Consider the following 26,257-nt stretch of genomic DNA (forward strand, 5'->3'; position numbering starts at 1 on the left):
GATTTCCTCTCAGAGAAAAGCTCCTCTTAGGTTGCCATATTTGAATGCTTTAATTTTCTCTTCTCAGCCACAATTCGAAGCAGAGGACAGTCTTTTTGGGGAAGCAATTAGCCAAATCCCATCATGCTAAAATATACAATAAGGGAGGCCAAACATGGATGGAATTAATCTGTTCACAAGATTACCTGCTATGTAACCTATAAGTATAACATAAGACATTCTATACTACTCTTTAGTAAAATCATTAATGTTATACTTAAAAAATGTCTGTAGTCTTTTAGAACCAAAAAATAAAAAGGGCCCATCCTGTATTTCTTGCACATCCAAAACTCACATTGACTCATGTCATATGTTGCAGAATGGAACATTGTGAATAAGTTTTTTTTCCTTAAGTCTGGCCAACATTGTAGTGTACTTTAACAAACAGCAGCTGTAAAGACACAGCATTTTATTAGAGACTTACTGATATATGCCGTTTTTCAGCGTATTTAACTAAAGGTTCTAGTGCTAGTCCTTTTTTTTATTAAACCATTAGTCTTGGGTATTCAAATGCAATTTTTTTTAGTCTATTTTGAAAATGATTTAGATATTTGTCGCATTTAAAATACTGTTTGTTTTAATTATTCTGCTACTTGTGACGGCCATGTACTGATTATACTTTCCAACATAGCTGGATGTTTTGGGTTCAACAGGAAATCTGGCAAACCCCCCCCCCCCCACAGGTTTCACACAATCTAGAGTTCAGAGGAACAGCCGTGTTAGTCTGTATTCACATCTGATGAAGTGAGCTGTAGCTCACGAAAGCTCATGCTCAAATAAATTGGTTAGTCTCTAAGGTGCCACAAGTACTCCTTTTCTTTTTACAATCTAGAGTCTTACTTTCCCTAAGATGTGCTGAATCGGATTTTAATGTACACCAAACCAGGACTTGAAAAATCCCCTTGCTAGTGGGAGGCTTTTACTGATGAATATGAAGGCTTAAGACGTCCATTTCTGTAGAATTTAACCTTTCGTTTAAAACAACAAAAGACGTGAATGCCCCATATGGTTGTAAAGAGAACCTTTCAAAGGGGATTGAAAACTAAAGAATGGGTGTTGACTTTGTCAATAAACAGGCAGCTCCAGTGCTTTTGCTTCTGAGGCTATGTCTACGCTACACAGCTTTTAGTGGCATGGCTGTGTCGCTACAGCCGTGCCACTAAAAGTCACGCAGTGCAGCCGCTGTTTGTCGGCTCTCCTGCCAACAAAAAACTTCCACCCCCAAGGAGCAGCGTTTGCGTTGGCGGCAGGAGAGAGCTCCTGCTGACATAGTGCTGTTCACACTGGCGTTTGTTGGCAGCAAAACTTTTGTCTTCCAGGGTTTGTGGGTTTTCTTTTCTTTTTTAAACACCTCTGAAAGACAAAAGTTTTGTCATTCAGTTGCGAGTGTAGACATAGCCTTAGTTGAATGTACGTTAGCCTTAGAATAAAATGTATATCTTTTCATTAACATTATTGCTGTTGTGAGCCTTTGTGGGCAACGGTTAAACTGACAAGAATTGTACAAATTTTGTATTGCTGCAGAGCATGAGGAAGGGAGAAGAAACAACTTTTTTTTTCCAGCGTTTATTATTTCAGGAAACTGTAGGTTTTGAATTGCAGGCCTCCTAGCGTGACGCCGACAAGAAATATGGATAGCGAAAATCATTAGGCCAGAAATTTGAAATCCGAGTGTCTGAATTTGGACTCCTAAGCAAGTAGCCTAGTTTTTCCAAAGGTGCTGAATATACACAGCTCCTGTTGACTTGGGTGTTTGGTGGTGGTGGTAAAGGCCACAATAGGTGGTTCTTAATTTGGAGGAGACATTTTTTTTAGCCTGTGCAGACTTAGAGTCCTACCATGCTACTGCTGAACCAGAACTCTACATACTGTTTAGGTGTGTTCTATCTAGTTTAAAGATATTTGTATTTTGAAACTTTAAATAATTTTGCTGAAATCCAAGTGTATTAAAATGTCTGTATGCTTCCTTTGCTGGATGAGAATTCCTTCTTTGCCAAGGGGCTATGTGTATAGGGTTGGCATAACTGTGAGCAATATGTGGTATTTTTTGTTCTCAAAACTATAAGAAAAGGACATTGTTAGGGGGGCCCTGGTATTTCTTTTATATTTTATAGTTTTAGAGGTGTCCAGACTCTAATGGATGAGGATGACCAAGAGGAGTGCATGTGGGAAATTCTGGACCTAGGTACTTCATTCTTTTTGATGCTAGCTGGGAGGGAACCTGATAACACTTATGCCAACCTTGATTTTAAAAAGCAGGTAAGGAATGTGTGTAATTGTTCTGATTCATTTGAGTAGAAAGTTAAATTTTAAATAGTTTATTCAGAAAGCTATTTTTGTTCCAACTGTGTTTTAATTTATCTTTAATTTCCAGAAATGTAAATATGTAAGTTGTGTGAATTAGGCTTTACTCACTTCCTTAAAAGACTGAATTTTCAAGCATTAGGGTTTCTCAGTGTAGATTGCAGCATCTGCTTATTGGTCTGGATATTGCTGTGAATTTTTAATGAATTCTGATATTAAACTCTTCATTAAGCAAGTAGTAAGCTTTTATGCTCAGGGCGACTTGAAGACTAGATGTGGAAAAAAAACATACTAAGGAAATAAATGTTCCTGGATTACTGTAAGTCTGCCAAATACTGCTCTGCATTTTCCTTGTGCTGAGGTCTGAGAACACAAGTATTTTGCTGTCTCTTAGCTGGAAAGAATGTCACAATTAGGATAATCTGCTAACTCTTAGCCCTCAAATAAGTTTTAAAACTCAACTGTTTGTATAGTTTTTTTACAGATGCACTGGCAACTTGTAGATTAATACTGAAGTGACTTCTCACTTTTGATGGCTATTGTCAAGTTAGCATTCTTTTGCTACCAGGTATGAGGAAGCATTGCCTGCTTGCCCAGGGAGCCTGTGTTCAATGTAAATTTTCACACCTAATTCTTTATGCAAATAGTACGGAATGGTCAAATCATTGCCAGTTGTTTGCCATATAACAATTCCAAAACAATACCAGTTGGCAAAGCAGCCCTCTAAAAGAGGACTTCTGGAAACTTTTCACATTAATCAAAATTACAGTAGCAAGCTCTAAAATCTATACTGTCAGGAATGATCTCTCTGATATCTGTACTCATGTATGCGGTATGACAGGACCCGTCCTGGTAAAAACATTATCATAAGGTGTTAGAAAATAAGGCAAAATCTTCATACTTAGATTTATAGAGAGTTGATTGTGTTCACTGAGGTACATCACTAGTACTTCTGTGGTTTGGGGGAATTGAAATTAATTTGCTTTTCCTTTTTACCATATAAAGATCCATAATTTATATGTTGGCACTTTGCCAATAGCTCTGGGTGTAGGGGCTTCAAAAATATTAACAAGAAAGTGGTTGTATCAAGGCATCCCGTAGTACTCATCCCGTAGTACGAAACCAATCACTCTTCACGATGTTAGGTTGTTACACACCAAAATGAACATTGCTCAAATTAGTAATGCAATGGCGATACAACTCAAATTGCATCAACTCCTCAGTACTAAGCCAATCACTCTGTGCTGATAACGAAATCACACTGTAATTCCAATGCTGTTGTGAATTGTAGTCACACTTCATGCGGTAACTTAAGTATACTGACTCAAGATATCTGTTATAGTGAAGACAAGCCCTCTGGTAGACTTCTCTAGTTACTGGCTTCCTTCCTACCTTATACTCTCTGGGAGGACTTATGTAAAATAAATAGTGATGGAATGATTTACCATAAGAGGAGCCTGGACTGGTTTGCTCTTCGTGACCCAAAGGCATGACTACAGATAAGTCTGGCTTACCTTCTCTAAGTAGCTGACCTGATTTTACACCAGCAGTAAGCTACCCTGTAACAGAGATTGATGTAAATGCATCTGCCAGTTCTTTAGATTTCAACCCTTTCTCCCAATATAGTTTCCATGTTAAGGTTGGAGGCCTACAAAAGATCTCTTTACACTTTGGGAGCCTTGAAATGTGGTGTTTTTGTTTTTTTTTTTGTCGTCTCTTCTCCTCTTCCTTTCCTCCCCCCCCCCCCCCCCATACTCTAAAGGTGTGATTAGGTGCCTAACTCACATTGAGTTCAGTGGGAGCTAGATGGCTAAATACCTTTTGTGAATTCCATTCAAAGTTTTTAAGTTGGCTTATCCTGGCTGCTGTGGTTCTTGATTTCCAGACCCATGTATGGCAATACTAATCTGGTTTCTACATGAGGTTGTTATACAGAAAGGCTTTTCTTGTTGGAAGACTTTTTTTTTTTTCCTCTGCAGCTTCTCGGAGAAGTCCTTATTTAAACCATCTTGTAAGCTTTTTGTCTTCTAATTACCATAGTTCATAAAGGGACTTTGCCTCCTTTGTACCTTGGAAACCAAGCCCAAATTCCAGGACATCAGTAACCGAAGAGGACTTAAATCTTATTTCTCAGAAGTCTTCATTAAATTATATACTAGTTTTTTCCAAGGACACTTTTGGACATTGTGGGAAAGGTCTTAAAAATGGATCCCATGGAAGCTGTGTATGTCATTAAACCAGTTCCTTTAGATTTTTGTTGTGTTGAATGACCAAGTAAACGAATGAAACTGGCCATAATGAATCTAGCATGACAAGGTTGTAAAATGATCTTGTGGCCAGGTCTTATTTGCTGAGACATACAGGGCAAAACTTTTACTAGTAATTATTGCCTTAGTCAAATTACTGTAAACAAATTTTGATTTTCTAGCAGCAGTACTGGTTTAGATGTCATGATCCTAAATGCTGGAAGGACAAATGGTATAGTGAATTAGGTCGACATTACGTATTGGACCGTTCCTTAGATCTGGTGCTTGGTTTGTATTATAGGCGCCCACCCACTTAGAGTGTCTGTTCGCTAGAGGTGAATTGTCTAGTCTCTTTGATTCTAGGTAACCAACAGAAGATATTTTATTATATGTCAAATGCTACTGGGAGTTTCATCTAGGAGCAAACTTCAGTGTGACTTGAGACCTTGAACAGATTTTTTTTTTCTTTAGTAACTTCTAGCTAGTAACTTAAAGACCATCGGTCTGAAATGAAGGAAGAGAAATTCCCCTATCCTGTAACATTTTTCTTGCCACACTATAGACCAATGCAAAGCTCCTCTTCTTTTTCCTGGTGTTTCAGTTTAAGTAACTTTAGGGAGACACAAGTAGCTGCTTATTTTGGCTCAGGAAAAACTGCTGAAGTAAACTATAGTTCAGAATTTGTGCTACTATAACAGCTCTCCATCTATTGATCTGTCTGTCGTATGAATGAACAGCTCAGTATGTATGAATGAACAGCTCAGTCATCAGCTCAGTCATGATTGGTGGATCTGAATTGCATAAATTCACTGTGCTGGTAGAATTAAAAAAAAAAATAAAAACAAAAAATACGGCCTTGTGTTACTTGCAAAAGGCTGTTTGGGTTTCCAGAAAATATTCTAGCTGTAAGAAAATATATATAGTTATCAGTAGTGACGGCTAAAATAAATGCCCCTAAAAATACTTCCTCTTCCAACTAAAAACAGATCTCTTGTGCACATCTTTGGCTGAATGAGAAGAAGAGTGATATTTGCTTCTGAGAACTTGAAATAAATGTAAAATGTCTGGAAAACCAAAAATTAGGAGGGTAAGAAAATAGTTTCAATTGTTAAAACTACCTGACTGTTGTAGGTTTGTTCTTTTTCTTTTGAGTGTTAAAAAGCAAGGCACTAAGTTTTGCCAGTACTACCACTAAACTTTTTCGTTCCGTTGTACTCAACAATCTGAAAACCATCAGATTGGAATTGCAAACAAATAGTAGGTAGTGTTTATATGTTTTAATGGTAAAAATGCCAAACACTGAATCGCCCATATTTTAGGTAAGAATAAAAATAATTTGCATTGTCAAGTATTACATTAATATTGTTCAGAGTACATTAATCTTGGAAAAGTGCAAATGACCGCTAAGCATATTCTTATGGAACAAGTGTTGCTGTCTGTGGACCAGAGAAATCTAATTTCCTGATCTTGTTTTGCCTATGTGTTTTTCTGGTGTTTAGTTTGCTACTTAAGGATGACTATTTGGTGCTTTTTACCTTTTGATGGCAGGTCCTTAATATGTTTGTTATTGCTTTAATAATGTTTAATGTTGATGTTGGTTTTTAAAATTTGAAACTGCTTTAATAGCAGTTCTTTTTCTTTCTTTTAGAGGTAAATTTCCAAAGCACTACTTGACATTTTTGATTGTACTTAATCTTAAAAGGTCAGTTTAAAAAATTCACTTCTGTCTGGATTTTTTTTCCTTTTGACACTTAAGATTATTGTAATTGAAAGAAATGAGAGAATTCTTTTTCTCTAGGTTATCCTCAACATGCACTAAATACGTAGTCAATTCACTGCTTCCACTGGATAGTCAGTCTCCTCTGTTTGTGGGTCTCTCGTGCAGCAACAGAGGAAAGAATTTTTTAAAATAAGAAAATGAGATTAGTATAGTTCATTGTGTTAAGTCTTCAGCAGAAGCAGTAAGATACAGTTCCAGCCAGTAAGCATGACAGAAATGATATAGACTAAGTAATGATTAATATTGAAATTTTTGAAAAGGCTGTCTTCTAATAAAAATTTCACTTTATTTCAACTTCCTTTTCCCCTGTGAATTTTATGCCAAAATGAATATTTGTTATAATATTGTTAGCCTTGAATTAATTACGGAAATGTATTGGTGTGTAAAATGTTTAAAGGTGTCAAATTCTGGGATAAAAATATTAATAACGAAACTCTTGAAACTGCAGCTCTAATAATCTTTTTCATTATTTCAGTTTTGATTGGTCAATAACGGAACTTTAATATTGATCAAACTGAAAAAAAATTGATTAAAACAAATTGTATTTCAGCATAGTTTACTTTTTTCTCTCTCTCCTCTCCCCCCAATCCCCCTTTAGGCTTTTGGATTCACACTTCAAGACTGGCAATCTTGTATGCAGAGCACAAACATGAATATGGCTTGTCTAATTCTTGTTCTGTGCAAATACTCCTAATGAGTGTTCAGTGGACTGTATTAAGATCAGGGGGTTCTCCTCTAGCATTGAGGAGCAGAACCCACAACAGCTTGAAATCGGTGGAAATATTTCTCGGCAGTCAGACTCATCAAAGCAGCAATACAAAATGAGTGGATATTCTGAATTTGCAATCAACCATAGTCAAATGATTGCTGAGGAGACTGGTGTTCAAACCGAGCCTGAACGACATCCAGATACTTCTCAGGAGGACATTGAGATGAGCAGTGGATCAAGTGGTAACGACTTCAGTGGAAAGTATATGAATGAAAACTACTCTAGTGGCCATGATTCTCATGGCAATGAATCTGATGAAAATGCGAAAGATACAGCAATGCTTGTGGAGTCTTTACATTGTCATAAAAGGTGATATGCTGATTTTTTTTCCCCCACTCATGTTTTTAAGATTCTAAAATCTAACCATCTTTCATGTTAATACACACAATATAATCTGTGTTGGGCTGTGTTCCTATGCTTAATGCTTTTTCCATTCCATGCTGATTTATTTATTCATTCATTACTGGCTCATACGATAATAGGGAGATGGCAGATTGCTTCTACATAGTTTCTTTCCTCTACTTGAAGAGAATAATGCTATGGTGAAATACTTTTGAAAGTAGAGCCATATGAGAACATAAAAAGACGAAAATATAGTAAAAATCCTGCTGGAAGTGCAGCAAAGAAGTTTGTCTTCCTATTTTCTGCTAAGGCAAATAAAATAGATCAGTGAGGTAAGGCTTTTAACTGCTTGTTTCACCATCTCAAATCTCCGAATCTTATTGATTAAAAACAGTAATCTGATTTAGATTAAAGTGGTCAAATTGTGAGTTCAGAATAGAACTTCAGTTTAAAATCAAATTTAGAATGTGTCTTTCCCATGCATAAATCTTGTTTACCAAGTTGAAAGCATGAAATGAAGCATTAATGATATCTTGTGGCTTTCTTTTTAAGTCCTGAGTATTATTATTTGAGGAGACTGGGGAAGAAAACCATTGAGCGGTGATATACATCATACCTTTTTTTATGACGGTCTGTTAATGACACTGCTGCTGGACACTCTCTAGCATTATTAGTCTACTCTGTAGTGATTTAGCGGACACACCAATCTACCATAGAATTACATCTTTTTAAGCACACATAACATTTACACACAAGCTAGTTTGGCTGAAGCTGCTCAATTGGCATTATCACCAGTTTCATTGGTGTAAAGTTCATCTGTTAATTAAAAGTAACAAATAGAAAATGGAGATCTCAAAGCTGAACACAACTTATATTTGACTTTAACGTCACTGAGGTGGTTCTTTTTCAGCTCAAATGCATTTAGCCTGATGATTGCAGACTCCGAACATAATCCATCTACCAGTGGATGCAGGTAAATAAATAAGTATTGTGCATTTTAAAATAAGTTGTTTTTTTGTTTAAAACAATGACGGAATAAAGCTATTTGATGTAATTGTTATGAACAAAAAATGAATTAATTTAAAATTTGGTAAATCTAGTTCAGGATCTCTTGCCCTGTGGTTGTGACCCAAAAATAAGTTGCAAGAATATGTCAAAGGTCACATGGGAGGCCCTAGTTCAGGTTTGGGTTCTCCACCCGGGGCAGTTGGAAGACCCTGGGGTTGTGGGATTGCAGAGCCTATCCTGCACTCACCTCACAGCGATGGCTCCAGTCCCACAGGACTGGCTGGATTTAGTTCCCTGCCCTGGGCATCTGTGACCTAGTGCGTGTGGTTTCAGTGCTGTTCAAGTTTGGCCCAACTGTCCTCCCACCCCCGTTATGAGGGGGGGTGGCCGGCTGGGCTAAATATGGGTGAGTATTGCTGCAACCCCATGTGCCAGGTTTCAACTCCATTCACACAAATTTGGCCCCATCAGCCCATCTGTCAGGTGGACTGGGCCAAACCTGAGCGAAGCTGTGACTCTGGAGGTCGCAATGCACAAAACCAGGAGACTAGCTCAGCCAGTCCCATGTAACAGGAGCCACCTCAAAGGTACTTAGTGTATTAGATGTTGTGGGCAAAAAATATTTAGTAAGACAGGTGTTTTTGCACTAGAGGTATTTACTGGGTTGTGACAGGCCATCAAGTTTACAAATGGGTCATTAGCCCAAAAAGGTTGAGAACCCCGATTTAGCTAATGTCGCAAATCCTAAAGTGTCTTTGAAGCTAAATACTTTTACAAATCTGTTTAGTATAATTTTAGAACTAGTCTAATGACATGATAAATGTCAAAAGGCTTTGGTTTTCTAGAAGGTATGGTATCCATTTAAATATCAGCGTAACTTTTTTGTTTTAATTTTATAGCAGTGAGCAATCCACTAAAGCCAAAACACAACAGGAATTGAGGAAAACATTGCAGGAACTGAAAGCACGCCTTCCTCCTGGAAAAAGAATCAAAGGAAAATCTAGTGTGCTGGCAACATTGAAATATGCACTTAAAAGCATTAAACAAGTTAAAGGTAATGTCAGCTCCAGAACTAGTATCTGAATGTGGATCTCTTTATAAAGTCAAGTTCATAATAAATGAAAGATCATAAAACTAATGTAGTTGTAGCATTTTAATAATTTGGGTTTGTGACTCTGCCAAAAAAGGCCGAGGGGACTGGGCTGGGTTAGCACTTACAGGAACTATTTTTTCAGATATTAAAAATAAACCTAGTAAAATGTAGAGTGCGACTTTTATTTTAAAATACATTTTTGGTATTTAGTTACAATTTGTGTGGTATATTGATTATAGACAATATTCAGCAATGCCTTCTATCCAAGGATTGCCAAGTACTTCACAAATTGTAATGAACTAAGCTACCCAACACCCTTATGAGCTACATAAACTTCCCCAGATTACAGATGAAGAAACTGAAACAGGAAGAAGTTAAATGCTTTTTCTCGTGGTGGAAGTGGGAATAGAACCTAGATACCATGTTCTGTACTTAACCACAAGTTCATGCTTTCTGTCCAGTCAGTGTTGGCAGGCTCAATGTTAACTGGTCACATTTTGAAATGTGAAGATAAAAAATTGCCTTAATATTCTTATGTAGCCAATGAAGAGTATTACCAGTTACTGATGATTAATGAAAGCCATCCTTCTGGTCTTGATGTGTCATCCCATACGGTGGAGGAAGTTGAGAACATTACTTCAGAATACATCATGAAAAATGCAGTGAGTATGCTGACCCATTACTGCTGTGTGTATGTAATTGGTGAGTGTGGTTGGAATTCTTAACTGTAACATTTCTTTAAAAAAACAAACAAAACAAAAATTGGGCATAATGGATTAATGCCTTATTGCCAGCAGCTTTGATGGTTTTGTTGCTGGTATTGGACACTGCATTCTGAAGAATTTGCCCTGTGATGGGAAAGAATTGATCATGCTGGATATTGCAACTAAACAATTATCCCATATGCTATATAAGTAAAAACACCTGAAAAGAATGCAAAATACTTTAATCCCAAATAGTGGGTTAGCCGTCCCTGACTGCTACTTTATCTGTTACAAAGCATCCACTCCAGAAATGAGGGTTTTGATCCTGGCATATACTTATGAATCTGATGATTAAATTATCTTTGGCAGAAGTTCACTCTGGAACTTAAAGTATGGTGGTAAATACTAAACTGCTTTGGCTTATGTGTAGAGAAGTAGTGCCTCACAGACCAGGAAGATAATGTATCTGGTGAGACTGCACCTAGGTTACCATGTTCAGTTTTGGACACTTTCAGTACAGGAAAGCTGGCTACAAATTGTAGAAAATTCAAATAAGAATTTAGGAGGACAGAATTAAAACAGTGACTCTTCAAACAGCATGGGGCCTGGTCTACGCTACAGTGTTAGGTCGATGTAAGGCCGCTTAAATCAACCCGATTAGATCAGTGTATAAACTACAGCCTTGTCCGCCTATGTATGTGCCCTACTACCCAGACATCATAACTCCACCTCCACAAGAGTCATAGGGCTTATGTTGGTGTAGTTATGAGTAACTTGCATCTGTTGGCTGTCATTATTGTCAATTTCATGGCTCTGCTTCCCTGCCAGGAACAGGGCAGCCACACAGGACACCACACATGGATCTTTCCGGCAGGAACCTGACTGCCCCTGCAGGCTCTCGGCTCCCCCTGCCAGAAGCCTAGCTGCCCCCTCTGGGTTCTCTGCTCCCCACTGGGAGCACAGCTGCCCCTAGAGGGGAGCTCTGCGCCCGGAGTCCTGACCACACTGCCACTGTTAATTCGGTGGAAGCTCCTGGTGAGGATGCGCACCACTGACAAGAAGAATAGTGGGCACCTGACATTGGCCACTGTCAGTAGACAGGGTGCTGGGCTGAATGGACCTTTGGTCTGACCCAGTATGGCCATTCTTGTGTTCTTAGTGTGGACATGAAGTCCTGCAGTAATTACTGTAAGACAGCATAACGTAGGTCGACTTAAGTTTACAGTGTAGATATGCCCTGGGGGTTTTCCTTACTATTTGGACTACTTCATGGGCTTGGAAGCACCTGCTAACATCAGGGCAGATGTCATCATCCCTGCCCTAGACTTCTTGCAGAATCTGGGATAGATGAGGTGCCTGACTGAGTTGGGAGACTCCAGGCAAGCCCTTCATTGGGGATAAACCAGGAGATGCTGGGCTGGCAGGAGAGGGAGGAAACCCCCTTCCCCAGCTTCTCTATTTCTTTCCTAGGATTTTCTGAGGAAGGTACATTCCCCACCCCTTCCGAAGAAGCTGAGGTGGAGGCTGTGGGCCTGGAGGGACCACCCCACTGTAATCAAAAAAGAGTAGGGGTAAGAGGCACACACGGTTTGAAGGGTTTGGGCTCTCCTGTAGGAGAGAGTTAGGAATGAGAGGCAGCGGAGGAGCTGAAAGAAAAATGTTCCTCACCACTATCTCAAGAACTGAGATCAGGGAGAGGTATGTGCTGGAGAGGCAGCAGGGATGCTCTGATCTGACCGCTTTTGAGAATGCAAGAGTTGAGTGGCCAAGGCTCTATACTGTGGTGGGGGGGCAGCATTTACCTCTAGCTGCCTTCCAGAGAGTACAACAGAGGGCTTTGACCTCTCTTTATGTGGGCCTTTGTAGTCCATGCAGGTGGCAGCTGATTGGCCTGGGTTTGTGAGGGTCTAACAGCAATGAGGGAGAAAAAATGTTCTTTAAGTTCATGTTTTAAGGCATAAGCCAATCACTACCTGATGGGGGTTAGAGGAAGAAACTTCCCTTATGCATCAGTGATTCCATAATTGTCTACTACAGAATTCTTCATCGCCTTCTGAAGTATTTCATTTGGCTATTATCAGGATACCGGTCTAGATATCCCTTTTGGTCTGATCAGGAAAGGCTATTTCTGTGTTCCTATGAATAGTTAAAGGTGTATAAATAGCAGATGAGATGGTATTAAGGGAAAAAAATGTAGGCTGAATGTCAAACGTTCATTCACACTGAGATCTATTCGACTGTAGAGGTTTCCAGCAGCAGAGATCAAACTTTTGTTCTCAAGATGTATGAAACAGAACTGGACAAAGGTATCGATGCACGTGCTGTATAGAACAATTATCTATTTCAACAAGATAGACATCACTAGGCCATCTAATAGATTTCCGTTTATTAACTTTTGTGTTAACCACTTGTCCTTAAATTAGTGTACTAAATTACTAAGCACTGGGCACATTCATTTGGCGGTAGATGAATGTATTGATTTGTGTCATCTTTAAAGCACTTAAATAATTTAATTTTTATAAATGTAAAATATGCCTGGGATATTAACATTTATGAAGGCGGAACTGTAGTGACCAAGTCCAGCTGTCTCTGTATCCAAAGTAACTTCTGCATTATGATAGTCAAGTCCATATAGTAAGATTCTACAACCAACTGCTAAAACTACATCAAAGTACATATTAAAACCATCACCTAAAGTGTTTATACCAGCTACATGTACTTTTCAGGCAGTTAAAAGAATTTGTCTTGAGATTTGATGTCTCATACAGTACACTTGGTTTAATCATTTGTTATTAGTTAAAAATAGACAAGATGAATAATACTTAACATCAAATTAGCTTGAACTTCCAAATACCATTTTTAAACCACTGTATATCAGAGAGAAGATTAAAAATGTTCTCTTAATTGTCTAAAATGTTTGAGATTTTGTTATTGCTTAGGACATGTTTGCTGTAGCTGTTTCCCTGATTACTGGGAAAGTCTTGTACATCTCTGATCAAGCTGCCTCTATTCTCTGCTGTAAGAGGGATTTCTTTAAAAATGCCAAATTTGTGGAGTTCTTGGCACCTCAGGATGTCAGTGTTTTCTACAGCTCCACAACCCCTTACAGATTGCCATCATGGAGTATTTGTAATGGAGTTGGTAAGTACTTTCAGCATTGAATACATCTGTTTTTCAGTAACATGAACATTTTGGAATACAAAACTTTAAACTGTTTATTGCAACTTGTTATGAAATCCATTTAATGTTTGTTTTTAGAGTATTCCACACCAGACTGCATGGAGGAGAAATCATTTTTCTGTCGCATTAGGTAAGACCAAATATTAAAATTAGACTTGAAGTATTATATACTGAGACCATGCATATCAAAAAGTACTCAGTCATTACGAGTTCCGGGTAGGATGTGATTTCTTAATTCACTGTCTTTTTCCTGATCTGAAAGCAAGGCAAATCATAGATAACCAGAGGCCATGCATAACGTACATTTTAGAGATCGTTATAGAAAGTAACTGCATCTCATTTGTTAATGCAGTGTAGCTGAGGCTGTCTATCCCAGGATATTGGAGACAAGGAGGGGGGGAGGGAATCTTTTTTTTTTATTATTATTAGACCAGCTTTTGTGTCTCTCTCCAACAGAAGTTGGTCCAGTAAAAGAGATTCCCTCACCCTCCTCATGTCTCCGTTATTAATCAGTTTGGAATTTTACCTTTGCACTTAGGTACAAATGAAACTGATCTTGTTAAGTTTTCCATCATTGAAGGGTTCCATTTCATTTAATTCAGTGGATATTGTACATTCCACTCAGTCCATCTCTGCTCAGTCCTTCCTTTGATCCTGATGAAGGGCAGTTCAACACGCATTATTAATTTATTACATTAGTGTCTTAAGAATGCCATTGTGATTGTTACTTGTCTGTATGGTACCTGAGGATGATCCCTGTACCAGAGAGTTAACAGTCTTGATGAAACAGAAATGAAGTGGGTGTGAGACAAAAGGATAAGACATCAATATGCCAAAGAGCTTAGAAGCCCCAACTCCTTGACAAATGGCTAGTTCTGCCACCCCCATGCAGATGAAACACAGCAGTTCAGAACACTGCTGTTTTCGGGCTTTTCTCCTCAGTTTTTTTCTTTTAAGTAGTGAGCTCCTTCCATTTTTTTCTATTTTCTGGGCACTCACTTAGAGGACAAGTGTTCTCCCTCCTCCCACCATGGGGACTACTCTCTTTGCTGCTCCCTTCATGCTTCCTACCTCCTTACCCCTCTTACCTCCCCCCCCCCCCCACCAAGAGAAAAAACAGGACAGTCAAGGAAGCAGAAGGCCAAATACAAAACATATTTCATTTATACTGAATACCTGCAGCCTGTTGCAGACGAAGAATTATGCCAGCTGTGTGTCTGGCACAGGAAGCCTCGTTCTGCCAGGGCAGGGAGCATTCATGATGTAACATAGCATGGTCTCTGTCAGAATGAAAGCTGGCATCCAGGGCAGAAGCCTTGTGCTAGCTCTGATCTATTCAGTCTAGACCATAACTACCTTAAAACTCCTGAAGTCTTTGGAAGAGACTGCAGCCAGTTAAAGATACCAGATTCCAGTCATCTATTTGACTTCATGAAATGGGTCCTTTCATACCTGATGTTAGTGGGGAACTTTCCTGGCTTCTGCACTACCCTGGTGAAGTGGGCTAGCGAAAGGATTTGAGTCCTCGCTCCCACTTCCTTTACCTAGTGGTCTCCCTGCCCTTGAGGACTCCCCTTCCACTCTCCTGTCTGGCAGAGTCCTCATAACCCCAACAAGGCTGGGCTCAGGATTCCTGGGGGGCTTGACCCCCAACCCTGCTGTGGTCACCTAGGACAGGGGCTAGGGTGTCCCCACTCCGGGGTACTCTCTCTGCCCTGGGCACTTCTCTGACCCACTGACCATTACATACAATTTAAAGCAAATGCAAGTTATTTAATCGGCAATTAATTTTAAAAAGAATAAAGGAAAATGAGGAAGGTTAAAGGAAACACATCAACCCACTCTATGGCAGGGAACATCACAAACAGTGTCTCTGGAATGTCCAGGCAGTTCAGTCTGTTCCTTGTAAGTCCCAGGCCTTCTTCTCAAGCCCTGGCTGTGCTGTAGGGATGCTGGGGGTTGGACACTGGCTCTGGTGATGGCCACACGCTCTCAGGCTCTAAGTGGTAGGATCCTCTTCCCAGTGTTGCCCCCGCCCTGTCGGGGTTACGATCCAAGCCTGGCCTGCAGAGCCTCTTGGCTGAGGCATCTCCCTGTGCTGGGCCCAGCTGTTCACAGCACTCAGCTCTCCCCAGCTGCTCACAGCACTCCGCTCTGGACTGCTCCAGCCCCAGCTCCACCACTCTGTCTCAGTGCTGCTGCTGCTCTGGCTCCAGCTCCCTGGGCTGCTTCTCTGGCCCCTCTGCCTCTGGTTGCTACAGCTCTGCTCCCAGGACAGATCTGCTCCGTAGGCTGCTTCTGTGACTCTGCTCCCAGCATTGACCTGCTTCCTGGGCTGCTTTTCTGGCCCCTATGGCTCTGGTTGCTGCAGCTCTCCTCCCAGGGCAAGTCTACTCTCTCTAGGCTGCGTCTCTGGCTTTGGGGCTGCAGCTCTGCTCCCAGGACAGGGTCTGCTCTCTCTGGGCTGCTTTTCTGGTCCCTCTGGATCTGGCACAGCTCTTCTCCCCAGCTCAGCTTGGGCCCCTGCTTTCTCCTTAGCTCGGCCCCACTCTGTCTGACCCAGGTATTTCCAGCTCACACAGAGGACAGGACCTCCCTGGCCTCCTGACTCCCTGGTTAGCCAGCCTGCCTGCCTTGTCATTCAGGCTGACCTGGAGCATTGGCCTCTCCCCATTGTTCCTGGGGACTGTCAGTCTCAGGGTCCTGATTTCCCATAGAGCCTTCCCCTTTTAGTACTACGAGCGAGCCAACCAAAACATCCCCACTGAATGTTGGTAAGAGGGCATTCTGCCATTACCTGTCCATGGGGAAAACGGTCCTCTGTCCAGGGCTGAAATTTCCAAAGGTGATTAGGGGTGTTAGCAGCACAACTTCCATTGACACTTAAGAAAATTGTGTGGTCACATTCCCTAATCACCCTTGAAAATATTCAACCCAGGCCTTTAAGAGGACTAGACTCCTTCCTTCGGGTTGCGGTCCCCAGACATAGGACAGAGCACACTTTCTCTTCAAGAGCGTGAACGAAGTGAACGCTTCTTTCACGAGCCAAAATGGAAAAGAAGCTGTGTAAAAGCCTCAGGAAGCCAGCAAAAATCTAAGTGTCACAAAAAGAGATTTAGGAGGCCTCATATCTCCTTGTTTCCCAAGGAATAGAGAACTATTGCTGTTGGAGGCCAAAGAATTTGACTGACCAATAGGAATAGGCTTTTCTGGATCCTGGCCCTTCAGTTGAAACATTAGAGTTGTGTGTTTCAGACTCTGCTTTCTCAAGGAAATCCAGCATTGTGAATTTTATTCCAGGTCTTGAAGATCGTTCTGATGCGGGGGAAAGAAAATGAGACCCTCAGAATCCATTATACATTTTCTATAAGATGGCTTCACTGTAAGATCTAGTTATCAAAACATCGAAGTTTCAGGTTTAGGAGGGGTACTGAAGCTGAGCATGTCGTCTTCAGTAATATCAAACACTCACATCAGTAGATCCTGGAAGGATTGACAAGCTGGCCAAACAACCTAAATACACTGTTCCTCCTGTGGAGGTTAAGTCTTGTGCAATGGGTACTGTCCGGACTGTTCCTACCCTCCAAGGCCATTTCTCTCTGTAGAGTCTTAATTTCTGTATTGAAACATATTTCTGGTCAAAATCATTTTTATGGAACAACCAGGTAGTATTTATTAACCAACACAGCATTGTTTTCAGGAATGCCTCTAGCATTCATTTTTTGGAGTGAATTTCTTTTTTCTTTCTTTCTTTTATTTATTTAAAATTTAAAAATAACTCTTAGGATTTGTGATTCTCCCACTCATGTTGGAATCCAGTGCATTCATAAGAGAAATTACAGAACATGTGAGCTGTCAAGAGGCTGGTTGTTTACCTCAAAAGAACCAGTCCCAAATCATCAGAAAATCACATTTTATTTCCTTCTGTCTCATATGGCTGAGGAAAGTCTTCAGTCCTCTACTTCCAGATGTAGCAGATGCTGTATTACAGATCTGTACAAGGCATAAATCGAATCAGTTTTAGTAGGGATTCTCTTCCATTCCACCAGATAAGTAGCAAGTCTTAAGCAGAGAGATCCTCAATATCCATTAAAAAGAGGTACAGGAGAGAGGTTTGGGCCTCATTTCTACATTCACAGGGCACTGCAAGATTGATTTCCAGGCATCTCTGAGGCATGCTTCAGCCACAGAGTTGGTCCCAAAGTAACTCTCCTTGTTAGGTGGCAGGGCAGGGCTCATTCTTTTTGCAGCCAACATTTTTTCTTTCCCTCACTATTTCACTTTTCTTTGATAGTTAAATTTTCCAATCGCTCAGCTTTAACAGCTAATTTTTACCACAATTAACGTTCTCTTTAAGAACTGTACTTATTATTACTGTGGAAGAATTCTTTTGGCCAGTTGGATTGCTCACCACCACAGAAGTACACACCTGATCTGCATAAAATGAAAACAACCCTGTAGTGAGAATTAGTAGAGATGGCATTTAAAGAGGGGAAATTAACAGATAAGAAGTTTTCTGTTTAAGTGTCTTCAAGCACAGAATATAATAAATTTATATATTTTTATTTGCCTGACAGGTTCTTTGAGCCTTTAGAGGGTTCCTTTTTTCTAGCTCTTCTCAAGCATGAGGAATAGAAACTTGGTAACATTGAAAGTTCCATATGTCAACTAAAATATTCCCTGAAGAGCTGTCCTTTTTGTCTCCGATAATACTTCAAAAGTACACAAATAACAGTTTTGTTATGTTGTAGCTATGAACTTCTGATTTTATTGATGCTGAGCTAGAAAAACTACTTTGAGTACTAGAGGTTTTTGTGCGGGGTTTTACTAAGTGAAGGTCATATGAGCATACAGCCACTGTGTAAATATAAAATTTAATTCCTTTTTGAAGGAAAGACCAGGATTAAGGCAAGAGAAAGATTCCGTTATTATAGAGTGATGTTCACGTGACTTAATGTGAACATCAAGTATCAGAGGGGTAGCCGTGTTAGTCTGTATCCACAAAAACAACGAGGAGTCCTGTGGCACCTTAAAGACTAACAGATTTATTTGGGCATAAGCTTTCGTGGGCAAAAAAACCTGCACTTCAGACACATTGAGTGAAAATTACAGTTGCAGGCATAAATATACTGACACATGAAGAGAAGGGAATTACCTTACAAGTGGAGAACCAGTGTTAACAAGGCCAATTCAGTCAGGGTGGATGTGGTCAACTCCCAATAATTGACAAGGAGATGTCAATACCAAGAGAGGGAAAATTTGCTTTTGTAGTGAGCCAGCCAGTCCCTATTCAAGCCCAAAATAATGGTGTTAAATTTGCAAATGAATTGTAGCTTTGCAGTTTCTCTGTCTGTTTTTGAAGTTTTTTGTTGAAGGATGGCTACTTTTTAAATCTGTTGAATGTCCAGGGAGATTGAAGTGTTCTCCTACTGGCTTTTGTATGTTACCATTCCTGATGTCTGATTTGTGCCCATTTATTATTTTACATAGGGACTGTCCAGTTTGGCCAATGTACATGGCAGAGGGGCATTGCTGGCACATGATGGCATATATCACATTAGTAGATGTGCAGGTGAATGAGCCCCTGATGGTGTGGCTAATGCGGATGGGTCCTCATGCCCAAATAATCTGTTAGTCTTTAAGGTGCCACCGGACTCCTTGTTGTTAATGTGCAAATCATTACAAAAAACAGTGTTGGGTTTTTTTTATATAAGATGACAGAATAACTTACTCTCATTACAGTTAATGTTCAAAGGCCCTAGTCAGTATTGGGTCTCCCTCTAGGTACTCTCCAAGAAGACCGTGAGATGAGATTTTTTCCAAAGTTCTTAAGGGAGTTAGATGCCCAACTCTCGTAAGCACTTTTGAAATTTCTGTCCATGAGCTATTGCACTGAAGACCTCACTGAAGACTAAATTCTGTGCAAAACAAATAATTAATTAGTCTTTCTTTTCATTATTAGTGCAGGAAAAGAACATGAATATATCTGCTACCACCCATTTCGTATAACTCCTTACCTTATCAAAATACAAGATACTGAGAATGCAGAAGATCAGCTTTGCTGTGTGTTGCTTGCAGAAAAGGTGCACTCTGGCTATGAAGGTAATAACACTAAGATGCAGTGATTTTTTTATCTGTAAAAACCAAAAGGTCTGCTTTATTAAAATAACAAACATTCAGTTTTATGAAATTACGTGTAATTTTTTTAGGAAAAATTACTTTGTCTGGTAAGAACTGTCCTGAGGTAACTAGATCAGGGTTGCCACCCATTTTTCGTGTTATCAACATGAGTATTTAAGGGGGAAAGTACTCAAACTTTTATTTGTGGGTTTTCACATCTTTTCGTGAACAGCAATGTAGGGCTTTCACAGCCAAGTCATGATTATGTGTTGTTTTTTTTAAAAAATAACTATATAAATGCAGCAGTTGAGGTAATTGCTGAAGCTCATTTGGAGTCCTTAGATAGAATCCTGGCCCCACTGAAGTCAAATGGAAGTCTTGCCATTGACTTCATTAGTGTCAAGATTTCATTCTTAATATGTATCCTCAATTGCCTGCAGAGGGTTGGGATGTGGAGAGAAAGATGACATCAACATTGTTCTTGAAAAGGAACATAAACAAACAGCAGAGAAAATAATTGCAAATTGAAATATCAATTTTCTGATTATGGATAAGAGAAACTTCTTTGTACATGTTTTGCATGAGGATATATTTATTCACATGGCGTGAGATTTGTCTCCTTACAGGAGGACCACAGAGCCCTTTGTGGTAGGGAAGGCCTATAAATGCACAAGTATGCTGATGCCCAAATAAGGATTTACTTGTACATTGGGTATGTGTAATCATAAGGCAGGTGTGCACCTAACTGAAGTTATGGCAACACTATCAGGATTCATTTTATGTTTTTTCTGAAAAACTAGTATGGCAAAACATATAGGCCCACATTTTCAGTTATGTACTTTTAATTTTAATCACAATGGTCTTAAAAGCAACATCAGAATTGCAATGTGTAACTGTTAAGCTTGAGCCAAGTCATAAAACCATCCTAAAATGAAAATAGTCTTCTTGGGTAGACGTTTTCTATAGGCATGTTAAGAATCTGATTCTGCTTGTAAGAGCCATTCTGCTTGAAACAAATCACACTAGCCTCAAAGGTCAGATCCTGGTCCCTGCTGCATCTGCATTGTACCAGCACACTAACACAAAGCAGCTGGTTTAGTCAGATACTTAGACTTCCCAGTGTAGAGGGATCCCTGAGTGATGTGAAGTTAGAATATCTGCCTTTATGCTCCCTCTTGTAGTCCCTATTATGCCAGGCTTTTTGGGTCCATTTCCAGAGTGCAGCTGCAGTCTAGCAGTTCCTAGATGCCACAGTGGTCCTTTCAGGTGATTGCAAGTGGGTGAAAGTAATACTAGCTTTGGGGCTATCCTCACCTGTGTTGGGAGCCAAACCAGGCTCAGGATCAGGTCGTGGCATATTAAAGCAATGTACATTGTCTTTTGGTCTCACTACCCTCTTGGGTCCTGTGTGAGGTGAAGCTCAGCCATGCCCAAGGAGTGATCCAGAGATCAAGAAACACAACAATTTTGAGTTTGTATCTAACACATTCATCTTGGAGGTAAAATATTGCTATAAATTGTAATATATGGGTGATCAGGACTGCGCTCTGTCATTAGGAGGGTGCAAATGGATGTGAGCCAGTTAGTAACACTGAAGACGGCTGTCTGAGTTAAAATTTATTCCATGCTGACAGAAAGATCCAGGTATTCTAAAGCAATGTATGCAGATGAAAAGTGCTTTCAAGCTATTTTTCTTTCTTTTTTTTTTTTTTCCCAGCACCCAGAATTCCTCCGGATAAGAGAATTTTTACAACTACGCACACACCAAGTTGTTTGTTCCAGGATATAGATGAAAGGTGAACAACTGAAGCTATTTTTTTGTTTTTATCTGTCCTCCACAAAATATCCAATAGCTACACAGCAGTTTTAGCCCTTAACTAACTTCCCTGTTTTAGGAAACAAGCAGATATCTTACATTGCTGTCAAATATATTATTTATGTATGTGTTTTGTGACATATAAAAAAAAAAGCCTGGCATACTAAGGACTACAAGAGGGTGCATAAAGGCAGATAGATATAGATACTCACTCACTCTCTCTCTCTGTGTCTCATTCTTAAAATAATGAATTTAACCAAGAAAAACCAAAAATCCCTGAACTTTAACTGACCTTATATCTATTATAACGTGAATTCACAGTATGGATTTCGTTAACAGCTAATTTTTAAGTGACTTTTATTGCAGTTGAAAATGGAAAACATACCTGCCAGCTAATAAACTGCCCGCTAGTAATCAATCGCTCTACCCACCTATGCTGACGTGGGGCGATGTTGTCTCTGCAGAAGAGTGCTTTTAAAACCACAAAACTTTACATATTAAGTAAAAGGAGTCAAAGAATTAAAGTTAGAGAACATTTTAATAAATAACTGTATGCCACACGCATTCCCTGCTGGCACAGTTTCACAGTGGACACACACTATCCAATTAGATAGCAATCCATTCTCTTCTATAGTTTTACTGAGTCCTTGAGGGCAAACACTGCAGAGGAATCAAATGATTTTCCCGTGTTGCAGCATTTGTTGCAGTTGAAATTGAGATCTCTGCAGTTGTTTCTGCTGTGTCTGATTCTGAAAAACCTGCTTTGAGCCGTATGAAAAGTTGAACTGGTGAAATTTGAAGAACGTAGAATCTGCTTAGAGTAATTATCCACATTCCAGGGGTGAAGCCAAATAAGGCATCAAGCCCCCAGATTGGAGGTTGTGACTTTATCTGAAAAATATATGGCACACATGAAGCATCAGCAACTATGGTGGAGACTAGGTAAATCTCTTTACCTGGAGAGAGACTTGCATGTTTTATGTACAATATAAACTAATAACGAGACGTCCAATAACTAGGCTTAATCAATTTATTAACCAGATTATTAGAGTTTAATACAGAAAGGAAAAGTACATATATGACCAACCCCTGTGGTAAACAGCAGTTGCCGTGATCAAACTGTCTCAAAATTCTGTGCTTACTCCTTTTGTATTTATACCTACTGGGAGGCATTTCACAATTTTTTGCCCTTTTTCACTTTACCTAGTACATCTTATATATTTTCTATGGCATGTTTATTTTGATTGCATAACACCTTTCCCTTTATACTTATAGTTGCTACAATAACCACTTCCCATGTTTTAATAAATACCTTTTACTTCTAAGAACTGATTTTCCAGTACTACTGTGCAGGCAAACTGGTAGTGCATAAGAAACCAATTTACATTCCTGGTTAATAGCTCTGTTTCTGAGAGCTCAGATTTTAGATGGCTCTGTTTCTGAGAGCTCAGATTTTAGATGGCTCTGTTTCTGAGAGCTTAGGTTTAGTAAAATTTTGTCTTATATGGTAGCTGTCATTGCAACACCAGTGCTGTGGTTTCACAAGCTGTATTTATTCACTTTGTCTTTGACTGACTTAGCTGCAAAGTTTATATTGATTTCAGTTTAGGCAATAGTCCCATCTCAAAGCACTCTGGTTCTGAACTACTACTGTGAATTATTCTGAGTTTGAACTTAGTTTGGTCAGCAGTGTTAAGTGCTGTGCACAGACTTTATCACATTATGCCATAGTGGCTCTGACAAACACATAGGTCAAAGAGCTCTGATCTTTCTGCTGAGGTGGTCTGTGGGAGAAAAATCTTCCTCAGATGGGATGAGATACTTTTCCAGAGAAGCTACCTAATATAAATTTTTGGGACACAGATTGTTCAGTATTCTGGTTTGTGGATCTTAGAAAATGTGAAGCATTAGCTACTTTGTGGGATTTCCATTTACTTGTTATCATCTTTAAGGTGCAGAAGTGAGTGTAATTTGACTTTATGAGCAGGTACTTGCTGGAGAGAGGGGTTTTGCTGTATCCTTTTTGGTGTTTATCACCTCAAATGTGTCTAAAGGAAATAATTTTATTTTTGAGTACTGCTTAAATGTCAATTGGCCCTCCTCTTTTCCTCAAATTCCTCCTCCGCAGGGCATGCGCTTGTTTATTTCCATTTGGACTTCTTGGATTTTTTGGCTTGGCTGCCATTTTACCTGAAGCCTGAAACACATCTATGTGTTTGCCCTTCCTAAATTTGCTAGCTCCCTGGTACCTGTGAGTATAGGTGCTGACCCCATTCTGGTTTGTGGATCTTATAAAATGTGAAGCATTAGCCACTTTTGTGGGATTTCCATTTACATGTTATCTGGAGCACCCACAGGAAAAAAAAATTAGTGAGTGCTTGGCAGCCAGCTCCCCTTCTCCCCTCCCACAAGTGTCTCTCCCCTGCTGGCAAGGAGTGGGGAGGGGGCACACCTCGGAGGAGGGGTAGGGAAGAGGCGGGGTGAGAGCTTGAGGTGTGGCCTGGGCCTGAGCGAGGGTTAAGCACTTAAAAGCGAACAACTGTGCTTGTGAGGCTAAGCCTGGGAAAAGAGCTGGGCTCATGATGCCTCTTCAAGAAGAGCTTTTCCAAAAGTGCATTTCCAGGAGTTAAATTTAAAAGGAGTGGGAATGACTATAGGAAGAAGATCATCTTATTTCCTTGGCCCTGCAAACAGCACTCCCCCCTCCTTCGTGGCTGATGCTCTGAGGTCTTCCGTCCTCTTAGTCTAGTTTAACCAATGGACATTTTTGAACGGTGGTACTCCACATTGTAGAGCAGAGTAGGGCTGCTGCAGCACAATGAACTTAGGATGGTTTTAAGACTGTTACAATAAGTTCCGCAGCCCACATAGCTGATACATTTTTATTAATTTTAGGACCATTGACATTTTCCAAACTGCAAGTGAGATGAATGCTTAGGAAGACATGCATGTGTATGCAGTTTATTATCAGTCTCTCAGGAGTCAAGTAGACTATGTAAAACAATACCTCAACTTTAGAGCTTCAGTTTAAGAGTATAGAATTAAATATTTATAATAGAGATCCTGCTGTCAACTAAAAGTTGTTCATAATGTAACACTGAAAGTATGAACAGACTTGCACAAAGTAAGTAAAGCTTACATGATGACCAGTGTCTGTTTAGGGGTTGCAGAATCAGAATTTGTCTTAATTATGCAAGTAGATCTGCATATTCAATGTGCTGGGTAAAAAGTAGACCCTTCCCTGTAATTAACTGTCACTCCTACCATATGTTACAATTACATGATGCTCAATAGCCATGTTACCTTTAAATATGAACTTTAATATACTGACCAATATGTGCTTCTCTTGAGTCTAATTTAATTCCTGCATAAAATCTTTAACTCACAGTAAAGGTTGATAGTGTATAATAAACCTCTCCTACCAGTTACATAAGTGTTACAATTTAGATATTGGGGGGTGTGTGTGTGTTAGTTAATGACCAGATAAGGTATCTTCTACACATATTTTGTTTCCTTAATACTTCATACTTTCTAGTAACAATATACACATTTGAATCCAAGTAAATTTTATAATAACCTTAGCTCTTAACCATCCATTCAATTTTTAGAAATGCTGTTAATCAGCTCATGGAGGAGATATTGTATGTGGAAATAGATAATGATTCTAACAGTTCTGCTATGTAGAATGTACTTGACAATACCTTATTTGTTAATATGTATCTTGAAATTCAGATTAAAAATTCTTGCCTGATGACTTCTTGCTTAATGGTAGCCAAACTTGCATGTTTCTTCATAACTAAATTAGTGGTAAGAGTTCAAGTTGCTAAGATGAGTAGGGCAGGTGTTGCACTCCAACACACCACATAAGGTAGGGTTAATTAGATTTTTTTAAAATTTTTATTTGAAAGCTAGCTGAGTGTGTCTTCCACCTGCCTACTTTCAAGAAAATGAAACCAATTTCACCCCCATCTCTTTCAACCTGGTCATGGGATATTGAAGTCTACCCAAAATGAGAAGTCATTGAGAGTAGATTGAAACCTTCATAATACACTTCCTCTCCTTTATGTGCTTGTAGCCTTAAAGTACTTTAAATATCCACATTGTAAACTGTCATAATTAGCATACTCATTTAAAATGAGCAGGCAGCTCACCTCTGAGAGGTTATCATTTCAGGCTGTCTGTAAACTCAGGAAGACATTGCTTGATCAGTTATGCTCAGGTCATGTTTTCTCTGCAGCACAACGGCTACAGACCTGTTCTTAAATGAATGCTGAGATTTGGGAATAGTTGAGGTCTGTCTGTGTGCTCCAGCCCCTATCCCAAGGAGGTGCACTTCATGCTTTTGGAAACGCTGACCGAACATGTTGGAGGGGAGTTCTCCTATGGACTGTCAGAAGTACACTGCTGAAAGCAGTGCCTGTGCTGTAATGCTTCTAGGCTCCTTGGGAGCAAGGACCATGCTTCCCTGGAGTTTGTTCTCTGCTTGTCAGGCACTTTGTCTCTGACAAAAATGCAGATGTCTGAAATCCCAGATGTCAACTCTTGATGTCTACAAAGGTAGTTGTTTTTGTATCTTGCCAATAACTTCTTATCCATCAACTTCTTTGGCATAAGTAGGAATGCTGCGAGTAGTACTAAGATGTTTTTCAAGGCACATGTGGGAATTAAGCACCTAGTTGCCAACTGTGCTTTGAAAATCTCCCTAATATGCATATTTTAACTAGTCTATAAATGAGTTTTTGTTGCATGAACGTAAAAGCTTTCTTCATTGGAACAAAGTCATTGGTAAGTTATGGTGGTCTAATAAAATTCTAGACCAGCTTCTAACATTTTAAGTCTTCCTTAATTCCTTTTAA

At 39.6% G+C, this 26,257-nt stretch overlaps 1 protein-coding gene across 15 annotated transcripts in view; it reads left to right on the forward strand.

The window, feature by feature from the left end:
• Window positions 1-26,257, forward strand: part of PER2 (period circadian regulator 2) — a 73,318-nt gene that overhangs the window by 14,926 nt on the left and 32,135 nt on the right. For 12 of the 15 annotated variants that reach the window (XM_073360018.2, XM_073360014.2, XM_073360016.2 and 9 more), the window contains 8 exons: window positions 6,968-7,447; window positions 8,391-8,453; window positions 9,388-9,542; window positions 10,122-10,243; window positions 13,225-13,426; window positions 13,544-13,595; window positions 19,428-19,567; window positions 21,303-21,381. In XM_073360018.2, the coding sequence (XP_073216119.2) occupies window positions 7,191-7,447; window positions 8,391-8,453; window positions 9,388-9,542; window positions 10,122-10,243; window positions 13,225-13,426; window positions 13,544-13,595; window positions 19,428-19,567; window positions 21,303-21,381 (1,070 nt within the window). In that variant the 5' untranslated portion in view covers window positions 6,968-7,190. The other 3 variants (XM_073360011.2, XM_078854445.1, XM_073360025.2) reach the window with 3 other exon arrangements.

Source organism: Lepidochelys kempii, chromosome 9 (assembly GCF_965140285.1).
Source record: "Lepidochelys kempii isolate rLepKem1 chromosome 9, rLepKem1.hap1, whole genome shotgun sequence".
Classification (NCBI taxonomy): Eukaryota; Metazoa; Chordata; order Testudines; family Cheloniidae; genus Lepidochelys; species Lepidochelys kempii.